General features: G+C 40.5%; 1 protein-coding gene across 5 annotated transcripts in view; it reads right to left on the reverse strand.

Moving 5' to 3' along the window:
* Inpp4b (inositol polyphosphate-4-phosphatase type II B) overlaps nt 1–22,392 on the reverse strand; it is a 793,726-nt gene that overhangs the window by 227,267 nt on the left and 544,067 nt on the right. For all 5 annotated transcript variants that reach the window (XM_029480343.2, XM_029480345.2, XM_085843791.1 and 2 more), the window contains 2 exons: nt 16,446–16,557; nt 4,294–4,366 (listed from right to left, as the gene is read on the reverse strand). In XM_029480343.2, coding sequence (XP_029336203.1) covers nt 4,294–4,366; nt 16,446–16,557 — 185 coding nt within the window. The remainder of the gene's footprint in view (nt 1–4,293; nt 4,367–16,445; nt 16,558–22,392) is intronic.

A 22,392-nucleotide genomic window follows, 5' to 3' on the forward strand; every position in this document is an offset into this window, starting at 1 on the left:
CTGCCAGATCCATTTGATTCATAATTTCTCTTAGTTTCACTGTGTCCCTGTTTAGTTTCTGTTTCCATGATCTGTCCATTGGTGAAAGTGGTGTGTTGAAGTCTCCCACTATTATTGTATGAGGTGCAATGTGTGCTTTGAGATTTACTAAAGTTTCTTTAATGAATGTGGCTGCCTTTGTATTTGGAGCATAGATATTCAGGATTGATAGTTCCTCTTGGAGGATTTTACCTTTGATGAGTATGAAGTGTCCCTCCCTGTCTTTTTTAATGACTTTGGGTTGGAAGTCAATCTTATCAGATATTAGAATGGCTACTCCAGCTTGTTTCTTCATGCCATTTGCTTGGAGAATTGTTTTCCAGCCTTTCATTCTGAGGTAGTGTCTATCCTTTTCTCTGAGATGAGTTTCCTGTAAGCAGCAAAATGTTGGGTCTTGTTTGTGTAGCCAGTTTGTTAGTCTATGTCTTTTTATCGGGGAGTTGAGTCCATTGATATTAAGAGATATTAAGGAAAAGAAATTGGTGTTTCCTGTTATTTTTGATGTTAAAGTTGGCATTTTGTTCTTGTGGCTGTCTTCTTTTAGGTTTGTTGAGGGATTACCTTCTTGTTGTTTCTAGGGCGTGGTTCCTGTCCTTGTATTGGTTTTTTTCTGTTATTATCCTTTGAAGGGCTGGATTCGTGGAGAGATAATGTGTGAATTTGGTTTTGTCGTGGAATACTTTGGTTTCTCCATCTATGTTAATTGAGAGTTTGGCTGGGTATAGTAGCCTGGGCTGGAATTTGTGTTCTTTTAGTGTCTGTATAACATCTGTCCAGGATCTTCTGGCTTTCATAGTCTCTGGTGAAAAGTCTGGTGTAATTCTGATAGGCTTGCCTTTATATGTTACTTGGCCTTTTTCTCTTACTGCTTTTAGTATTCTATCTTTATTTAGAGCATTTGTTGCTCTGATTATTATGTGTCGGGAGGTATTTCTTTTCTGATCCAGTCTATTTGGAGTTCTGTAGGCTTCTTGTATGTTCATGGGCATCTCTTTCTTTAGATTTGGGAAGTTTTCTTCTATAATTTTGTTGAAGATGTTTGCTGGTCCTTTGAGTTGAAAATCTTCATTCTCATCCACTCCTATTATCCGTAGGTTTGGTCTTCTCATTATGTCCTGTATTTCTTGGATGTTTTGAGTTAGGATCTTTTTGCATTTTCCATTTTCCTTGATTGTTGTGCCGATGTTCTCTATGGAATCTTCTGCACCTGAGATTCTCTCTTCCATCTCTTGTATTCTGTTGCTGATGCTCGTATCTATGGTTCCAGATTTCTTTCCTAGGGTTTCTATCTCCAGTGTTGCCTCATTTTGGGTTTTCTTTATTGTGTCTACTTCCCTTTTTAGGTCTAGTATGGTTTTGTTCATTTCCATCATCTGTTTGGATGTGTTTTCCTGTTTTTCTGTAAGGACTTCTACCTGTTTGATTATGTTATCATGTTTTTCTTTAAGGATTTGTAACTCTTTAGCAGTGTTCTCCTGCAATTCTTTAAGGGATTTTTGTGCTTCCTCTTTATTGTCTTCTTCCTTTTTAGCAGTGTTCTCCTGCATTTCTTTAAGTGTGTTATTAACGTCCTTCTTGAAGTCCTCTATCATCATCAGGAGATATGCTTTTAAATCCGTGTCTAGCTTTTCCGGTGTGTTGGGGTGCCCTGGACTGGGTGAAGTGGGGGTGCTGGGTTCTGATGATGGTGAGTGGTCTTGGTTTCTGTTAGTAAGATTATTACGTTTACCTTTCGCCATCTGGTAATCTCTGGGGTTAGTTGTTATCGTTGTCACTATTTAAAGATTGGAGCAGAAGCTGTGTTCCACTCACCAGCAGTCTCTAAATCCTGCGGCGGGGGTCGTGGGTAGCTGACGGTACCCCGGTGCTGGTCCAGCCGGAAGAGGCCTGTGGTCCTACTCAGGCCGTTTTTCTGCTTCCCTAACTAATGCAGTCTCTGGTCCCGCGTGCAATTGGATTGGAGCAGAAGCTGTGTTCCACTCTCCAGAAGTCTTAAGATCCAGAAGTCTTAAGATCCTGTGGCGGGTGTTGTGGGCAGTTGGCGAGTGTCAGCAGACCCTGCGCCCCAGCTGCCCCGGTGCTTTTCTCAAAATTTAACTTTCTTATTATGACTCTGCTTGAAATAAATAAAAATAAAGAGACACAGTAGGTAGATTAAATGAAAAATGTTATGCATAGGCTAAAGTATCAGAACACTCGGTCCTTAGTTCTTAGTTCCATTTGTGATAGTTATGGACCTTCGGGGAGGTAGAGCCTTGTTGGAGGGCAAACATGGCTGAGAGTTGGATTTGAGAGTTTATAGACTGATGGTACTTCCATTTCACTATGCTTTCCATTTGGGTTGCAGATGTTGTCTCTTAGCTTCTTGCTTTTGCCATCAAGAACTGATTGCTGCTATTGAAGGAAGATAAAATATTGTAACTTGTGAGTTGTTTAAGAGCCCACTGCCCCGGCCTGGGACTGAGAACAAAGCAGAACAGCCCCCAGGCATGCCAGGGCAGGGCTGTTGTTAAGGCATTCCTAAGAACATCTTGACTGTAAAGATGAAAAGAATGCAAGGACACAGGCAAGGCTATCTGGTCTGAGTCCATCTGGCCGGAACCTCCTCTCTTTCTACTGCCCCTTGGCGCCTGGTAAAGTCATACATCAACTGGTTGCTATGTGAACAAAGATAAGCCCCCAGCCCACAGGAAAAAAGTCCTGGTGCCCTATAATCTTTCTGTTAATGTTTGAATAAGCCAATAGTGTGTCGCTATGCTAAATTCCACACCCCTAAGCCCCTCACCCCATAAAAACCCCTAGTTTTCAAGCCTCGGGGCCAACATCTGTTATCTACTGTGTGGGATGCATGTTGGCCCGGAGCTCCATAATTAAACGTCCTCATGTAATTACAGCAAGAGATGGTCCTTCGTGATTTTTTGGGTGCACAACGAATCGGGAATGGGGTGGGGGTTTCCCCACTAGGTCTAACACTATGAGACCCTGCCATGATAGTTGGTGGACTCTAACCTCTCTATAACTATAAGCCCAAATGAAATTGTCCTTAAGTTGCTTCAGATTAAAATATTTTATCACAGCAATGAAAAGGAACCAACATGTTTCCAACTTTATTTTATAAATTATATAATTATAAAATCAAATTCTAGCAGAGCTTCACATATCTGATTCTTGCTTCTAGTGTTTTGTTTCTCATTCAGCTAAGGTTCTTGCAGAGCTGTTTTAGTGACCTAGAAGCTCCACCTTGAGCTTTCTCTGCTCCCTTCAGATCCCAAGATTCCCAACACGTACTTTCAAATTTGCATCAACATAAACAAGCTAGAAAAGGGAGAAGACATTATGTAAATGGTTTTTGCATCTTACAATAAATAAGTGAATTTCCTGAATTGTGAATAATACCTCTAGAGATATAAATGGAAGATTGTAGATATGACATTCTCTCCCACTCAGTAAGGACTCCATAACTCACTCACTCCAGACTGCCAAGTTCCATAGAATATATTAATGCAAAGCCCAGAGAAGAATGCCAATAGATCCCTTTTTCTAAAGATTAAAATTCCCACAGGGGGATTCAACAGATTCATGCCAAAGCTGCTGAATTTAGATAGACACATAAATAAAGGAAAGATAGAGAAGCACATAGGCCAAAGTCATGAGTGTCTTGTTAGGTAGGTAAGGAGGTAGGGAGGGAGGTAGATAGTTTGGTTTTTTGTTTGTTTTTTGTCTGAACAATGAACTTCTTATTTAAGATCTAGTACTCAGTTTGGGTTTTTAAAATTTTAAAACCCTAACTTTTAGGATAATAACTGAATTGGTCTCATTGTCCCTAATGTAAGGGAACAAAAAGGAAGCTGTTGACATATTACCCTCTGCACATCTCTTCAGGTTACCTGGATTAAGATATTTAAAACTAGCCAGGCAGTGGTGGTGCATGCCTTTAAACCCAGCACTTAGAAGGCAGAGGCAGGCAGCAGATTTCTGAGTCTGAGGTCAGACTCGTCTATAGCTAAAAAACAAACAAACAAAAAAATTAAAACTATATTTAGAACTGAATGTAAGGTCACTCTCAAACCTGTCTCTATGAAAAGAGAAAATTAATAATACATTATGTTCAGCTCCCTCAAGCATGGAGAAAACTAAATACTCAGAAATGTGTTTGAGAAAATACTGCCCAAGTTCAATATCATAGATTTCATAACAAATTAAAATTTATCTTCATATAGCATCAACACAAGTATCCAAGTTTGAGTTACATACCTGCATTCATAAAAGGTAAGTTTTCCTTCCCGCTCAGACTTTCTGGTGCTGTGGATTCATACATTAGTGCACACTGGAACATAATAGAAAAAAATTGATCTTACTTTAACATAATAAAATGAGAGATGAAATTATTTACTTTTGTTTGAAGCAACATGAGGCTCTACATTTGGTTGCAAGAGTTCTATACAAATATTTTGTTTAAACGGCTTCCAGGTTCATCTTGACTGTATTGCTTACTTAAATCATGATTATTTACTCATGTTTATATGTAATGCATTTGGACAAATTGCAGAGTACATGTTAGCTCTAGTTAAAGGGCACTCACAGAATAACTAAAAAGAGGAAATGATTATCCCTCAAGCATAAAAACAACATTTACATTCTTAGGGAAGTGAGCCATGCTAAGGACCCAAGTATTTGTATTCCTTTCACACTGGTGAGTTTCAGCATATCATTATCTAGATTTTAAGTAAAGGAAACATTTAAATAAAACCAAAGTATATTGAATAACCTCATTTATAGGACAAACATATTCTTTGTCTCTAGTAAAACAATGCAAACCCTCACTCATTTCAAATAATAAAGATAATTATAAAATGATTAAAAATAAAAATATAAAAAATAACCCCTGATAATATTAATGATATTCTGCTATGTTTTCAGACAGGAGTCTAACATAACTATCTGAGAGGCTTCATCCAGCAGCTGATGGAAAAAGGTACAGAGACCCACAGCCAAACAATAGGCAGAGCTCAGGGAGTCTTGTGGAAGGAGCCCGAGTGAGGATTTAGGAAGCTAGAGAATCAAGGACACTTGTAAGAAGACCTAGAGAGTAAAAGATCCTGGACCCATGGGGACTCACAGAGATTGAACAACTAACCAAAGAGCATGCAGGGACCGGACTCAAGTCCCCTAATACAGATGTAGCAGATGAGCAGGTTGGTCTTCATGTGCATCTCCTAACAATGAAAGGGTGTGTGTGTGGTGCTCTGACCCTGTTACCTGCCTTTGATTTCCTTCTGCTAGCTGGGATGCCTTGTCTGGCCTCAGTGGGAGAGGATGCACTTAGTCCTGCTGATTGATGTACCAGGGTGAGTGGGTATCCATGGGGAGTGTGTGTGTGGGGTCTCCCTTCTCTAAAGAAAAGGGGATGGGGGGAGTGTGGGAGGGGGAGGAGGGTAGGACTGGGAAGAAAGGGGCTGCAATCAGGCTGTAAAGTGAATAATAAAATTTGAAAAATATTATAAATGAAAGTAAAAATAAAAATAATAAAGAGGTACATTTTAAATAACCTGCTGTGCAAAGTCAGTGATTGAGAGTGTGCATCATATGAAGCTAAGAATTTTCTGGATAGAAGGAAAAAAGTTATAGAAGAGGGAAGTGACATGACCTCAATGGTCCATCATAGCAGAATAGAGTCCTTCAAACAGTCACCTCCACATCTTCCTATGAAGCTGTAATCAATAGAAGAAGCAAGATTCTTCTGGCCCCAAGGGGCTGGTGAGAGACTAATGTTCCTTTGTCTCTAACCCAATAGAGGAGGAAGTATGAGAAAATTTTCACAGCAAGTATGCCAGACACTAATAGTTTAACATAAACAAAATAAGGCAAATAAGAGGCCTAGAATGTTCTCCAGTTGAAAGAGTCTAAGGGAAGCTGTTATTTATCTGTAGGTCCTGCTAGGCTCTGCAGGAAAGAGGCCAAAGCCTCAGATCACTGTCCCCAGGGGGTTGACCCAGAATTCCTTGGATTATTTCCTGTCTGCTCAGACATGCATCTCCTTACCCTCATTTCCACCCCACTTCCTTTCCCCAGAGACCATTCTTTCTAGAAGTTCAGACATGGAACCCTGAATAATAAAGAAATAGACACTTCTTAAATGTTTAGAAGAGGAAAGCAGCAATTCAGTCTTAATAACACCAAATTAATAACAACAAATTCTGCCTTGATTGTGACATTATTTACATTATTCAGTTCATTTGTTGGAAAGAAAAATACAGTTTTCTGTTACTCTACTGAGTTCTTTCTTTACAGAAGTGTTGCTATGAATGTTATGTCTTTTCAATGATTTTTCTGATCAGCTAGAAGTACATGTGGTCCTCCTTAATGCACAGCTAGAGTGAAGATGTACATACTTAAAAGTCTTGAGGTCACTGGACACTCATGCAGTAAGCCTACTGAAGGCCATTTCTCCTCTTTCTAATATATCCTCAACTCATTTCCATTTACACAAAGTTGTTAAATCACTTACAAACACAGTAATCAGCCTGTCAATATGTCATGTCGATTTGCTGCAGACCGATCAAACTATTGCAGACTGGCATACAAACACTTTTGCAGTGTGTATGTGTGTATGACAGCTGTCCATGAAATAATTAGATACAGCTTTGAGACACTGTCTTTTGACAAGAAGAACGCTGTCAATAGGATGTGGCAGGGCAATTTATATGGAACCTTTTAAACAAAATACAGAATTCACAGAGATCTGGGCTGTTCTTCTGAGATACTATTTTCCTCCATAGAGGCAGTGCTAGCTCCTGGTCATCAAAGACTACTCAATGATTCCTAACAGAAGGCCCTCTTCTGTGTTGTGGATAGCCCTGGTGTTGCTTGCATTTTGATATTAATTCTACTCTCTCAGGACGGTTTGCAGAGGGGGGTGGGGGTGACTTAACTTGTAAAATAAAGGCTAGAGCCAGTGATTGGGCAGTGGAAGGGAATGTGGAGCTGAGAGGTTTGGGGAAAAAGGGAAAAGGAGGACAGAGATGAGGGAGAAGGAAGGAAGATGGAGCAAGAGGAAGACGACCCAGATTTCATGTGGCTTTAAATAGCCACAGGTAGCTATAAATATCTTATAAGAGATGGGTAATTATGGGACAATTTGTCCTATCTAGGTGGGCAATTTATATCATTATGAATTGGCTCTGAAATTATTGTTTGGGCACCTTGTGAATTGAGAATTTATTGATATATAAATCTTACTGATTAATTGTAAGTTTCTGGAGTTTTGATTTACTGAGTTAGGGGGATTTGTGACCACCGACCACAGGGTGTGGATGGCTGAAAAGGTACAGGCAGTCTGAGGCAAACAAATCAGAGCTGGGAAGACTACAATTGGTCTCTGCATGGGGCTAGCCTAGAGGCCCAAGAGACTGTGGGAAGAGAGTGGTTGGGTATAGAGTGGGATGGTGCTGACTTTTTAAAATATTTCCCCGCAACAGCTCTGTGTCAGAGAAGCCACCAAAATGTGAACTTCTCACTCCTCATCTCTCATCTAAATGGCAAATCAGATGGTATAATAATCAACTTAATAGCATTCTCCTTTTGAAATTACTATCCACTGCTCTCTGGAGATTTAGATCTACGACACAAAATCAGACCCCACCCAACTAATTAATTGAACTAATATTCCTCACCAGAAAGCAAATTAAAAATTGACTAGCATTTTGATTTTAAGTTTATACACTCTAGAACTATAACAAAGTAAGTTTCTGCTTTCTAAGTCACCTAGAAGAGAAACTGCCGCAAAGAACACTTCTGATTTTAAGTCAACCTGTGTCTACCCCAGGTCCTCAGTGCTGGAGTTATTCACAGCCATGTTCACCTTTCTAGTGGGTGCTAAGACTCAAGCTGCTTGTTTGGCTAGTGGTATTTCAACTAAGCAATCTCACCAACCTTTCAAAACCATGTAGATTATAAAGAGGGGTATTATTTCAGTAGTACCTCCTAGATTACTTAATTTCTTTTATCAGTTGTCAACCACATAGGATTTAGATCAACACTAGTGGCAGACTGTGTCCCATCCTTCATAACAGTTTTGAATAGAAAGATCTATGGAAAGGTTTATACTTGTGCTGTTCTAAGAACATACAGAGAATCATTGAAATATTTCTTTTCATGTAACTCATATAAATATTGTATATCTTAGATCTTAATATATGTTCTTCACTTAATCATAAATATTCTTAGGGATTGACACAAGAGTGTAAGTCATTTTATAAAGAGAAAAAGTTTTATCCGTTATGAATCCACATTGCTGGCTCAGAAAAATTATGTGGTCCTTTGGTGAGGCACATTGTGAGTAAGAAGCTGGGCATTGCTTGACATTGAAAAGAATGTCACTCAGGTTATAGAGCTTCATCTTATTGATGGCCTAGAGCCATGAGCAGGTGAGCTCTGAGCAGAATACAGAGGGGACTCAAGACAGACTCATTTCCCATACTTTGCAGGACCTTATCATAGCAATGAACTAGTGTCTAGGGCTTGGTGAACTGTTGGGAGAAAACAGAGGTGTCCTAGGTCAGATTAAGACATCTTTCAGTTTGTACTGCTTCATTGAGGAATGGTCTGGTATCAAAGGGACAGGTGAGCTGAGAGAATAGACAGTAAAGAGACATCCAGGGACAGATGGACTAGACATAGCAGCTCAGCTTTGAAATGGGAAGTGATGCTCTGGCAGCTGGGATCCTGGTGGATTGCTACAGGACCAGGCAGGCCTGTCAGTCCACTTCAGCACTTGGTAACCAGTTTAGAATTCTAGTTATTCTTTGTCTATGTTAACATGAAAATGTGCATAGCAGAAGCAAAAATGAGCTTTATGTGGCATGCTCCAGGAACATGGCTGGAACAGAAAGACTAAGTCCCAGGCCAAAGGTCTCCAATGCAAAGCCCAAATCACATCATGGCCCAGCATTCATAAGCAGCCTTGGGATAATCCAGTGTGTGATAATGTCTCCAGAGGATGGGAGGAGAACGAGGTTTGTGGAACAAAGAAGTATCTTAGCTTGCTCAGAGAAAGCAAAACAATTTTTGGAAGGCAATAATCAGTATTTTTTTAAAATAAATAAATAAATAAATTTGTTTTTTAATTGTTAGGTAAATATCATCTCTTAAGTAGATATTTCCCAAGGCTCAGTTGTCAAGAATATTCTGTGATGGCTAATCTTGTTTGTCACCTTGGCTACAAATGAGGTCATCCGATGGGCATTTCTGTGAGGGTGTTTCTCAATCAAATTATTTGATGGAAGAAGACGTATCCTGAATGTGGACTCTACCTTCTGATGGCAATCCAACAAGAAGAAACATGATTTTGGTTTTTTGTTATGTTTTGTTTTTTTGGTTTTTTTTTTTTTTCTTTTGCCTGCTTGCCCTTACTTTTGCTGAGAATTTCATATGTTCTGTTGTTACGGCATTCCTTACCTGATGTTAGAAACAATTTCTTTGGAATGCCAACGTTAGTGAAGATCAAGAGTTCCCCAGGAATCCTGCAGGCCTTTGGCACCAGATGGGACTTCAGAGATATCCAGTCTCATGAACTGAACTGAATTCTCAGCCTCTTCAATGTGAGGCAGCTATTGTTGATCTGCGTGGACCATACCCCCCACATTCTTATAATCATATTACATAAAACTATATAATATATAAATAACAGTAAATATATAAATTATTTATATATTAAGTATAAATATATGTATATATAATATGTATATTCATACTATACACACATTTTATATTCTATACACACATTTTACACACACACACATACATATTCTATCAGTTTCAAATGTTCCTTTAAAGAAGAACTCTGACTAACACACATCCTACATTTTAACGTTAAGAAGCAATAAGTCATAGGAGGTTTTATCCCTTTAAATGTTTATTTAAAAAACATATACATTATATTATGAAAAGGTATTTTGCTATTAAAATTATAATATAAAATTATTTCCTATAAAACTCCTGGAAGTTTTTTAAAGCTGGTGAAGAAGTATTAAAAAAGTATAGCAAAGTAAAAACAAAATTCGAGGCTTTTGGGCCCAGGCTTGGGAGTGTAGCCTTTGTGGCTTAGTGCTCCAGGTACTGGTCATAAAACAGATAACGACATTCCTCCACCTACCCGCTTCCTGGGTTCAATTCAAAGAATGGCACCCTGACCATTACTGGAACCTGCAATGCAAATGTGCTATCTTTAGGGGCTCTTAGATTGTTAGGGGCTCTTAGAAACTGTCTTGAGAGATAACCTGACACTTGTGACTTTATACTTCCTTGTGACTCTTAACTGGTATTTTTGGTATTTTCCAACAACGCCCTCCCCACCTCCATGAATTGTGGTTTCTTCCTTTAAATACCCCCTTACTCAGCTACTCAGCGCGCCATGGTCCTCTACCCCTGCGTGGTGTATGACCATGGGCCCGAGAACGCTCTCGAATAAAAATCCTCTTGCAGTTGCAGCAAGATCGTTTCTTGTGGGTGATTTTGGGGTGTCGCCTCTCCTGAGTCAGAACGTGAGGGAGTCCTCACGTTGTGGGTCTTTCATTTGGTGCGTTGGCCGGGAAACGCGACCACCCCTCACACCCGAGAACCGACTTGGAGGTATGGGGATCCCCTCTTGTGTGTGTGCCGGCCGGTGTCTCTGTTTTGAGTGTCTGTTTTCTGAAACGAACATTGGAACATGTGCTTGTTGTGTTGGGTTGTTTGTGTCTTGTCCTATGTTTCTGAAGCATGGCGAAATCTGAGTTCGGATCCATCTGAGTTTATTGAATTTGTGTCTTGGTTTTCGGGTTGCGAGATCGTGGGTTCGAGTCCCACCTCGTGCCTTGGTTTTACACCTGGCAGAGTGAGGAACAAGTGTGCTTCTCTGGTTTTGGTCGTCTAGGTAGAAATGGATGCTGGTGTTTGGAGACGATGGGGTGATGGGGTCTGAAATGCGCGCGCGGTCGGTATTTGCAGCTGTCCTTTTGGGCCGTAAGGACTGGAGGACTGTGGTCGGCAGACGTGCTAGGAGGACCACAGGCTGTGGCCCTGGGGGATGCCCTGGGAGGTAAGGAGAGCCAGGGACGCCTGGCCGTCTCCGGATCGGTCAGAGGGACCGAGTTCTGTTGAAGCGGAAGCTTCCCCCTCCAAAATCGTCTAATTCTTTTGCCTGCTTGTGGAGGACAAAAAAGGGTCCAATGTGTCTGGATCTGTTGGTTTCTGTTTTATGTGTTTTTGTGTATGTGTTTAGAGCTATGTAAAAATCTAGAAAAACAAAGGTAATTCTCATAGGTGCTTTATACCCTGACTAGAGATAGTTTACACCTGAGATGTGAGAGAATGGGTTTTGAGAAAAGCAGTACTCTCCGACTATCTGGGGATAATTTGGTAAAAAATAAAATAAAATAAACAGTATTAATTGGTCTTTGGGGCCCTGCACCTGTAGTTAGGAATCTAGTGTGGCTGGAGAAGCCCTGCTAGGAGCTGATTATAAATGCTGCTCTTATAGGGACCAGCAGCTTCTCAAGTTCTACAAAAATCTCTGTGCTTGTGATAATTAGATTCATCAGGTGACAAGGTGCTCCTCTTTTGAAGTTACAGCTAGAAAAATTAAGAATTTTGTTTGGTTTAAATGAGCAAATGTATGCAGCCATTTCATTTTTGTATAGTTTCAAAAGTATAAATATGTTTTATATGTCTTGGTTATAGATTAGTGGCTCATAAGTTATTAGTTATGATTAAAAATTTGTAACATTGGTAACAAAAAGTTGACTTAAAACTGGTAACTCTGGGTTAGAGTAATTTAGAACTACAACATGCAGCATGAGACAATCCATGGGAACAGGTCTCTAAAGATACGCCTAAATTGAGTAATATTCTATGTAATTCTTATCCTAGAAATCCGATTTATAAAAGATAAGATTTAGGGTAGTGTCTTTTTGAAATATTGGCGGCTACACCTTCTTGTGTTTGTGTGCAGGAACAGGCCACCAAAATTTGTAGCAAGTAATGTTTTTGGAGTTCATTTTTAAAGAAAAAATAGATTGTTTTCACTGTTAAAATTTGGTTTTGCTTCTCAAAATTGTGGTTGTACTCTTATGTTACAAGAGAAATTAAAGGTTTCTCCCAAATCGCAGCCACCAGCCAATTCGGCTCCTCCAAAATCTATGAAGCCTCCTGAGTGGCCTAGTCCACAACCTTCCCCTTATCCACAGCCTCAACCCCAGCTGCCGAGGGAACCCTAAACCCCTCGGGGTGTCAAGAGGCGGACCGCTGCGGGTACATGGAACTGCAGAGCACAGAGTCCGGGCGGACTCTGGTGGACCCGCCCAAACTTTAAACCCTTCAGTACTGGTCATTTTCCTCTGTTGGTATTTATAACTGGAAAACTAACCACCCCCTTTCTCAGGACAGGGTTGGTAGAGTTCCTTATGTTTTCTCATCAGCCTACTTGAGATGATTGTCAACAGCTGTTGCAGATGCTCTTAAAAACCGAAGAGCGAGAGAGAATTCTGTTAGAGGCTAGAAAAATAGCCCGGGAGCCAATGGGTGGTCTACACAGCTACAAAATGAGATCGACATGGGATTCCTTTTGACTTGCCCCAGTTGCGACTGCGACATGGCTGAAGGTAAGGAGAGCTTGAAAATCTAATGCCAGGCTCTGGTCTCCAAGGTGCCTCGAGACAGGCCCACTAATTTGGCTAAGGTAAGAGGTAATGCAGGGGCCGATCGAACCTCCCTCAATGTTCCTTGAAAGGCTTATGGAAGCCTTCAGGCAGTTCACTCCCTTTGATCTTACCTAGGAAGCCCAGAAGGCCTCAGTGGCCTGGCCGGCCTTCATAAGGCAGTTGGCTCCCGATATCAGAAAGAAACTTCAGAGATTAGAAGGTGTATTATGAGAGGGAGACAGTTATGTGATTAGTGAAAGAGGCAAAGTGTGTGTGTGAGAGAGAGAGGCGGGAGGCAGAAGAAATAGAAAACAGGAGGGATCTTAGACAAGAGAGAAATTTGATAGGAGAGAAAGAAAAAGACAGGATCTAGACAGGAAACCTGGGCAACTGAAGACCGAGCCTCAGCTAAAAAGACTCAGCTGTGTCAGACTGAAGTTACTTACACACCCTTCGAGACGGGAAGTAGTGGCTAACTACGCCAAGGCAAGTAAAAAAATTCTTGGGTACTTGCTGGCTTCTACAGACTCTAGACACCTGGGTTGGCGACCTTAGCTTCCCATTGTACCTCCTAACCAAGGAAGGGGAAGTGTTTGTGTGGATCCCAGATCACCTGAAAGCCTTTAGAGAAATAAAACAGGCCCTACTGATGGCCAGCCTTTGTCTGACCTAACCAAGCCTTTCACTCTTTATGTGGAAGAGAGATCAGGGGTCACCAAAGGAGTCCTTTCTCAGACTTTGGGACTTTGAAAAAGGCCAGTGGCTTACCTAACCAAGAAGTTACACCCTGTTGCCAGCGGGTGGTTTTCTTGCCTGTAAGCTATTATTGCCATAATCTGCTTGTCAAGGATGCTGATAAGCTCACTCTGGGACAGTAACTAGCTGTAATGGCATCCCACGCTCTTGAAAGCATTATCCAAAAGCCCCCTGACTGATGGATGACTACCAACGCTCCTGTGACACATCAGAACTTTTTGTTGACTGAACGAGTGACCTTCGCTTTGTTCCACCTGCTGTCCCACTGCGTGAGACTGCACCTACTCATCACTGTGCTGAGAAACTGGTACTTGAAATGATCTGAAGGATCAGATCAGCCTTGGCCTGAGGGTTCGAGCTGGTACACTGATGACAGTAGCCTCGAGGTTAAAGGTAAGCAGAAGGCGGGGACAGCAGTATGGTGGTGGACAGAAAGCAAGTGATCTAGGCCAGCAGCCTCCCTGAAGGGACGTCGGCCCAGAAAGCTGAACTTGTGACTTTGAGACAAGGTCCATAAATGGCAAAAGAAAAGTCTACACTGACAGCAGGTATGCTTTTGTCACTGTACGGAGCAATATACAGACAAAGAGGGCTGTTGACATCTGCAGAGAAAGACCTAAGATGCTGTGGCTAAAGAAAATCAGATAGCAGATCTAACTGCCAAACAGGTGACTCAAGGAGCAATGATCCTGGCAGTTAAGGAGCCTAAAGATTATCATGACATCAGAGAGACCAGCTTTAGATACACCCCTGAGCACTATCAAGTTATGGACAGTATTTGACTTGGCCTGGGGGCCAAGAAATTCAAAGGTGTGGTTAGGTCCTTTCACTACTATGTTATAGGACTCTTTGACTTGGCAGAAGAAATAGCCAAAAGCTGCAAGGCCTGTGCTATGATGAGGTAGAATTTCTAAAAGAAATCTTCCCAAGGTAATGGACCTCCTTTGTTGCCCAGGTAAATCAGGGACTGGCCAAGATATTAGAGATTAGTTAAAAGTTACATTGTACATGCAGGCCCCAAAGCTCAGGACAGGTAGAGAAAATAAATAGAACCATTAAGAGACCCTTACCAAATTGACAGCGGAGACTGGCGCCAATGATTGGATAGCTCTCCTACCCTTTGCTCTTCAGAGTTAGAAACACCCCTGGACAGTTTAGACTGACCCCCTTATAAATTACTCTAAAGGGGGCCCCCTCCACTGGTAAAAATAGCCTCTGTACATAGTGCTGACATGCTGCTTTCCCAGCCTTTGTTCTCTAGGCTCAAGGTGCTCCAGTGAGTGAGACAGCGAGCAAAAAAGCAGCTCCAGAAGGCCTGCTCCAGAAGACCTGCTAGCCGTCTCCACGCAGAAAACCTTGAGACTCGGGTGGAAAGGCCCTTATCTTGTACTCTTGACCACCCTACTTTCTACCTTTATGAGACCCCTTTTGATTTTGCTTCTGCTTTTAATTATAGGTCCATGTGTGTTAAATAGGCAAGTCACCTTTATTAAAACAAGAATTAATGCAGTGTGGCTTTTAGTTTTGAGATAACAGTACCATGCCCTAAAGGATCAACTATGTCAGGGAGAAGATAGTGTCTAGTTCTAAGATTAGAACTATTAACTAGAAGAAGTGGGGAATGAAGAAGTATTAAAAAAGTATAGCAAAGTAAAAACAAAATTCGAGGCTTTTGGGCCCAGGCTTGGGAGTGTAGCCTTTGTGGCTTAGTGCTCCAGGTACTGGTCATAAAACAGATAGCGACATTCCTCCACCTACCCGCTTCCTGGGTTCAATTCAAAGAATGGCACCCTGACCATTACTGGAACCTGCAATGCAAATGTGCTATCTTTAGGGGCTCTTAGAAACTGTCTTGAGAGATAACCTGACACTTGTGACTTTATACTTCCTTGTGACTCTTAACTGGTATTTTTGGTATTTTCCAACAACGCCCTCCCCACCTCCATGAATTGTGGTTTCTTCCTTTAAATACCCCCTTACTCAGCTACTCAGCGCGCCATGGTCCTCTACCCCTGCGTGGTGTATGACCATGGGCCCGAGAACGCTCTCGAATAAAAATCCTCTTGCAGTTGCAGCAAGATCGTTTCTTGTGGGTGATTTTGGGGTGTCGCCTCTCCTGAGTCAGAACGTGAGGGAGTCCTCACGTTGTGGGTCTTTCACTGGAACAATGTGCCCAATTGTTTTAGTATTATAAAAAATATCACTTGTAAGAAAAAGATTTAGGTTGATATTTATATTGTTTGTTGTTACTGCTTGTTACTGTAACAGAAAAGGAAGAAGAAATATAACAGATTATGCAGACATTTCTTGGGCTTAGGTTTCAAATACAGCGTTTACTTTGTTCATTATATTGCTGTTGTTGAACCTCCTCCAAACGTATGTGCCTATTTTCTTCCTCTCTCTCTCTCTCTCTCTCTCTCTCTCTCTCTCTCTCTCTCTCTCTTTATCTCTCTCTCTCTCCTCTCTCTCTCTCCCCACCCCTCTCCCTCCCCCCTCCTTCTGTGTCTCTATGTGTATACAATTTCAAAACATACAAAGTTCTTGTTAAGTATGCCTCCCTTCATATAAAATTAAAATTGCATCTCTTCCAAAGATGTCTCTGGGAATAAGAGAGGGCTACTCTTGGCAGCCACTCTCCCAGAATCCTCCCTGCATCTCATGCAGGGTAATTATGGCAGAATGCAACAGTGATCAATACTTTTGTTCCAACTGAGGAGAGATGATATCAACATGAGAGCTGGCACAGTGGAGAAAGGTGTTTCTGAATGGCACCGAGCTTCACACAGCTCCAAGTAAATGGGCCTTCTGGTTCCAGGAGGAAATGCACATATTGTACTTCAATTCCAGGGATGATTTCTCATTTAGCTTTTGAATAATGAGATTTCAAGCCCCACAGGGTGTTGGCAATACAGGCGTCTGGAAAAGCTTATCATTTCCAATTTAATCTATGCAATGAACTGACTGCAGTCCTACCTTTTGTCCCTGCACATCTGTTGTGATGTGGTCGGTGTCCCCATCCTCAATCTCCCCCATCTTCACGAGGGTGACTTCTATGGTGCCGACCACTTTGCCACCATCTGAGGTTCTGCAAGTGAAAAGTCAATGAAATACTAAGGTAAGTGTCACCTGCTTTGTAATTCATCCAGAACACATTTACTTCTGAAATCCATGGATTGTTACTTCCTTTAAACAGAGCTGCTCAATGCACAGGAAATCATGTTGTTAGCATTATACTATATTCATGAATTCATGAGGAAGGACCACAGACTGGACCTCCAGGAAGGCTCTCAGGAGCACCTTCAGGGAATAACATAATGCAAGAAATGAAAACTCTACACTGTATTATAAACCCTGTGTTATAAATGCAAATATCTACAGTGGCATAAACTGTTGCCCCTCTATCCCAACCACATGAGATAAAGCTTATGTGTATCACAGCACTATTGGCAAGTAAAACAGAAAAGAATTATCCATGTATACTGGTACAGTTGGGTCAAAATTGGACTATGATCCTATTCTTTAATATTTTTTCTTCTTAGGAGAGAAAGTAAAAATTGTGTGCCAGCAAACTAAGTAAAGATGCATAAAGTACTATCAACACACGTACTTAGTACAGCATCTCATTCTTGAGACAAAGGTGTGAATCTAAAGCAGAAATGACTTCTCCTGGAGCCAAGTGGCAACTCTAGGCTTTCATCCGCCTCATATTTATTAGTCATTGAGTGACTCATCCAGACTTAATGATGCTGCTGATTTTATTACTAAGATTATCATCATCACAATCTTCATTGGTGTAAAAATTATGGTTGACAACTATAAAGCATGCTAAAGATAAAGCTAGCAAACCATCATGCTTAATGATTCTCTAGTTTCTTTTCTTAGGCAAAAAAGAAACTCCGCAGAATGAATGGCTCTATTACACCATGCAAATGTCAACACCATGATACATAGCTGCCCTTTCGCCTTGTGAAAACAGGGTTGTGCTATTCCAGAGATCTGAGCCTGGCTGCCTCACTGTCTGGGGTTAGACACTAATTATCTTAGCTACTGTGTCCTTTTCTGAAATTTGTATAATTTTAGTCTGAGTGTTGATGCTGTATATAATTTAACCAGCACCTTGTGAATATGGCTGTGTCGTTATAAGAGGTATCAGAAAAGAAATAAGAAAATTAATGTAGTTTATCAAAATGCTAATTAAAGAATGACTAAATTAAGTGAAAAGGATGCACAATTCTGTTACTAGATCATGGCGGTTTTCTTCTAGTAAAATAAAATGCAGCAATTAAAATGTACCTAAAGAAACTGGAATAGAAAAGTCCTCCTGATATTTGTACAACCAAACTCACATTGTAATAAAATAAGCATTTTTCACATTGAAAAATATGATTTATTGTTAAATAGAATGCTAAATGTCTTACTAAGATATGAAATAAATGCTTCTTATATTTGTAAAACCAATATGAATTAAAATATCAACTTCAGTTTTGAAATAAAAATAGAAAAAATTCACCGTGTGTGTGTGTGTGTGTGTGTGTTTGTATCCGTGTGTGAATTGCAAGTGTGGGAGTGTGAAGTATGATCTTCATAGTATAGAAAACAATACTAATGTTAATTCTGAGAAAATTTTACATAATTCGCTTTATCATTTTCTGTTTAAATATGTCAAAACAAGGTGTTCCAAGTCATAAAATGGCATATGTCTGAATAATTCTTTGATACCTGTAGTTAAAAGATTTAATCGTTATTTGTATAGGTACTACCAATTACTGTTTCCTTGAAAGGTGTAGATATTTTTTCCTCCATGAAACTGATTACCCATCATACAGATAGCTTTTAATTCTTAAAGACAATCATTTGAATGTTTTTGGCTTGAGCACACTAAGCTATTCTAATTTTAAGACATGCAATGCCTGTGTATAACACTCTGAATTTTCTCTCTCAAGTAGCACACACATTACTTCTGAAGTGATGATCGTCTCTCTTCCAGGGCTGAGCAATAAAAGCATTTATGACATAATGGGTACATATATGTACTTGAGGACTGAGTTGGGCAGGCCAAGGGAAGCTTTGCTTTCCTCAGTTGTGACCCAATTCTTCTTCTGTAGGCTGGTTCCTATGAGATGATCAATGGAAGGTGTTCAACCCTCTGTATGACGAAGGTGGCTACTTCTCCACTTCAACCTGATGGAAGCAACTATGAAGCATCGGGCACAAACAAAGACTCTACACCCATTAGTGTGCACCGCATTCAATGCAGCTCTCCCCAGAAATGTTACTGAAATGGATAGAAAGACTGTGCCCAAAGACGACGGTATCTCATAGCATCTTTAGGAGTATTTGAATATTAGCGCATACAGGAGCTTAGTTCTGCTGTGAAGTTTAAAATCCTAATGGTGGGGAACAAATGACTCACTTTTGCAATCCAAGAGAGATTTCTCTAAATGCTAAAGCAGATGAATAGTCAATGCACGAGGTGTGTGTGTTTGTGTGTGTGTGTGTGTGTGTGTGTGTGTTTGTGGGGGAGGGGCAGAGGTTGTGCACACCCACTTGCATGGTTACTTGTGTATTTCTGAACCACTGATCTTTTGTTCCCTTTGAAAAACATCTGGCTACTTGCTCAATGACCTACTGCCTTGTGTGTTTCCTGTCTTAGCCCCTGTAACAGCGGTTCTCAACCTTCCTACTGCCGTGATCCTTTAATGCAGTTTCTCATGTTGTGCTGACCCCCAGTCATAACATTTTCATTGCTACTTCACAACTGTAATTTTTATGCTGTTGTGAATCACAATGGAAACATTTGTGTTTCCAGATGATCTTAGGTAACCCCTATGAAAGGGTCATTTAACCTCCAAAGGGTGGTAACCCACAGGTCGAGAACCACTGCCCTATATACTCCCTTTGGATTAAGAGTAAGGCTCTTGCTTTGACTAAAATTCTACATCTAATTCCATCTCCAAAAGCTTTACATAGGCATCTGTTTAAAGTTTTCACAAGTGCACATCCTCTCCTGAGATTTGTGCCACACAGAGTTGAACCTGGTTATAAACTACAGAACTGAATTCATGACACCCCAAATCTGGATAAGCCCTTTAATTGAGCTAAAATGAAAAGATCATTTTAGATTCTTAATTGCTCTACAACAGTTTCCCATCCAGAGCACAGCCATCAATGTCCTCTTAGTTGGCCACAGTTCATGTACCTAAAGATGGTTACAAAACAAACAAAAAACTTCTTAAAGATTTAGAAATATATGGATTGTGTTGTTGTTTTTCAGATTGGGAACCAAACCCAAATTTTCCTTTATTTCAACAGTACTCTTAATACCATTTCACAATGACTTCCAAATATCCCACCACACATGAAGAGGCAAAATCATGCCTTTTGTGTGCCGCACTGCTGGCTCATTAAAACCAAGTAAAGCACAAGAGAAGAAGGAGAGGGAAAACTCACACCCCCTGCAATGCTCCCACCAAAATATCAAGTCCCTTTCTATCATCGAAGGAACTTAAATATTTAACTGTGATAATGTGTGGAAGAGAAAGAAATGAGGATTTCAGCAACACAAATCTACACACCTTTCCTACCTAGGCATTCTGAGACATGGAGTACAACACTAATGGAGGCTCTTAAAAGTCCACCATTAAAATAACCACCTAATGCTTCCTAATGAAATATTCAATCGCACATGCTGAAACATACATCTGTTTTTAGAAGACAGAGGAAATGTAAAACAGTCTTTAATGACACTCATTCTCTGAGTTTCTGCCTTACCTATTTTGCCATCCTTTAACAGATCAAAAAGAAAAAGAAGAGAAAAAACACTCCTGAAGATGTTAAACATCAAAATGTAAATAACTCCTCTCTTCTGGAAATGCCACTGCAATGCAAACTAACAAATGTCTCTGTAAACATCCAGGGGAAAGCCATCATTAGCACTGTCAGGCTCTGTGAATATCAAGCAGTTCCCGTGTCACACACAGGGATTTGCAGCTGCGAGACACGCTCTGCATCTAAGCCATCTAGACATGTAGCTAGGAAATGAAAAATCTCATCCGGACAAGAAAATAAACAAAGGCCATATGTAGCGGGCACGGTTGAGTCTTCCTGGTTCATATATTTAGACTGTAAGGTTAACCCGGGTTGTATGGAAGTGAGAAGTCCATGTAGGAAGATAACTGAAGATATCTGCACTCTGAATGACAGACATGAATATTCATAACCACAGAAGTCTTCCAAGCAAGTAGTGAAGGATTAGGTCCAGTAGGTCTCTGTGGTTTAGCCTATTTACTCTATTGTGTAATCTCTGGGGTGTTTATCTAGTCTTTTCATAGACTCACCCCAGAAATTTTACGTGATTCAACTCCCCTTCTATGAAGCAGATTCTTGATAGCTTTATCACTTCTTGTCCGCTCTACCGGAAGAACACACTCTTCTTCCCTGCCATCCTTCTCCAACATCCCATCCATGCCAGGTTTTGCCTACACCCTTCTCTTTATATTTTAATATTTGTTTATCATATTAAAACCTGCTAGCCATTGTTCAATCTAAACTAGTGGCTAAACAATATAGTTCACTACCCAAGTTGATGGAAAACTCTGCATTTTGATTCATATAGATTTACCTCATCACTAAACAATTGTCATTTGTCTTAAAGATATATGCATTTATTTTATGTGTATGTGTGTGCCTAGGTGTGTGTGTGTGTGTGTGTGTGTGTGTGTGTGTGTGATACCCTAGATATAAGCAGCTGTGAGACAACTCATATGGGTGCTGGGAACTGCAGTTCTCTGCAAGAGGAGCATGTGCTCTTAAGAGCAGAGTCAGATACCAGACCCTTGTTTCTTTGGAAGATGAGATGTCACAGGTTCTAGTCCCTAGAGCATTGAGTAGGGGACAGTACAGTGATAGTTGAGTAGCAAGCCCCAAGGCTACCCCAATAGCCTTCTGTGCAATAAATAGTTATGTGATCAAGAGGGGGCAACTCCTGTTTCCTGAAGTTTTCCCAGCTATAGAGCATGAATATTGTAAAGCATCCTGATTTATGTAGACACAGTCCGAAGATCCTGAGAGTATGAGTATGCCTTATCAGATAATAATGACTACTGTTATTAGTTAATATTATTATAAAATTATTCTTACAAAGCTTGGGCTACAAAAATAGTACATTGTAAAAATACTGGCCATGCATGCTTCAGACCCACTGGTTTGTGAATGTCTCTTATTGCTGAAAATAATGCTGACTAGGAATGAGGAATTCCACTGACACAAATAAACACAGACAAATTTTACTCTACTCGACTAAAACAGATGATAAATTACTAAATTTTATTTGAAAAGCTGTCGATTTTGAGGTAAATGTGGAACATAAACAATTTCCTCGAATTTAGGCATATTGATCAACAAGGTGAGGAAGCAAGGCTGACTTGGTAGAAACACCTGTGTTGGGAGTTTGACACAACTAGAGTAACATTGATGTTAACAGGGCATTGTAAGCTGCAGGTGAAATTGCAGGTGTAGGCGATGTAGAGGGCTTCTTTATTACCATATGCTGAAGGAGCTACAGTATCTGCAGAAAGCATGATAAGCTACAGTATTTGGGGACTTTAAAAGTAAATAGCACCAGGCACAGGAGAGGAGAAAGTCAAAATCTCAAATATCAGCAAACCAGTATCTATGAGCTTCCATTTTCCCTTCTGATCTTTCTTGACCTAGACAAATACAGCCCCAGGCTCAGAGATTATCCTTAGTGTAGACAGAATCCAGACCTCTGGTGTTAGCTCAGGATATAGGATATAGGGCTCCTAATACTCCAAAATGAATGAAAATCTCTTTTTTCTCTTCATTCTCGTGTGCTTTAGGTCCATGTAATCTTGCCATGACAGTGGTGGGTAGAAGCAAAGAAAGCCGATGAAACGGGGAC

This window comes from Mus caroli, unplaced genomic scaffold (assembly GCF_978045245.1).
Source record: "Mus caroli unplaced genomic scaffold, Mus_caroli_1 scaffold_10, whole genome shotgun sequence".
NCBI classification, from domain to species: Eukaryota; Metazoa; Chordata; class Mammalia; order Rodentia; family Muridae; genus Mus; species Mus caroli.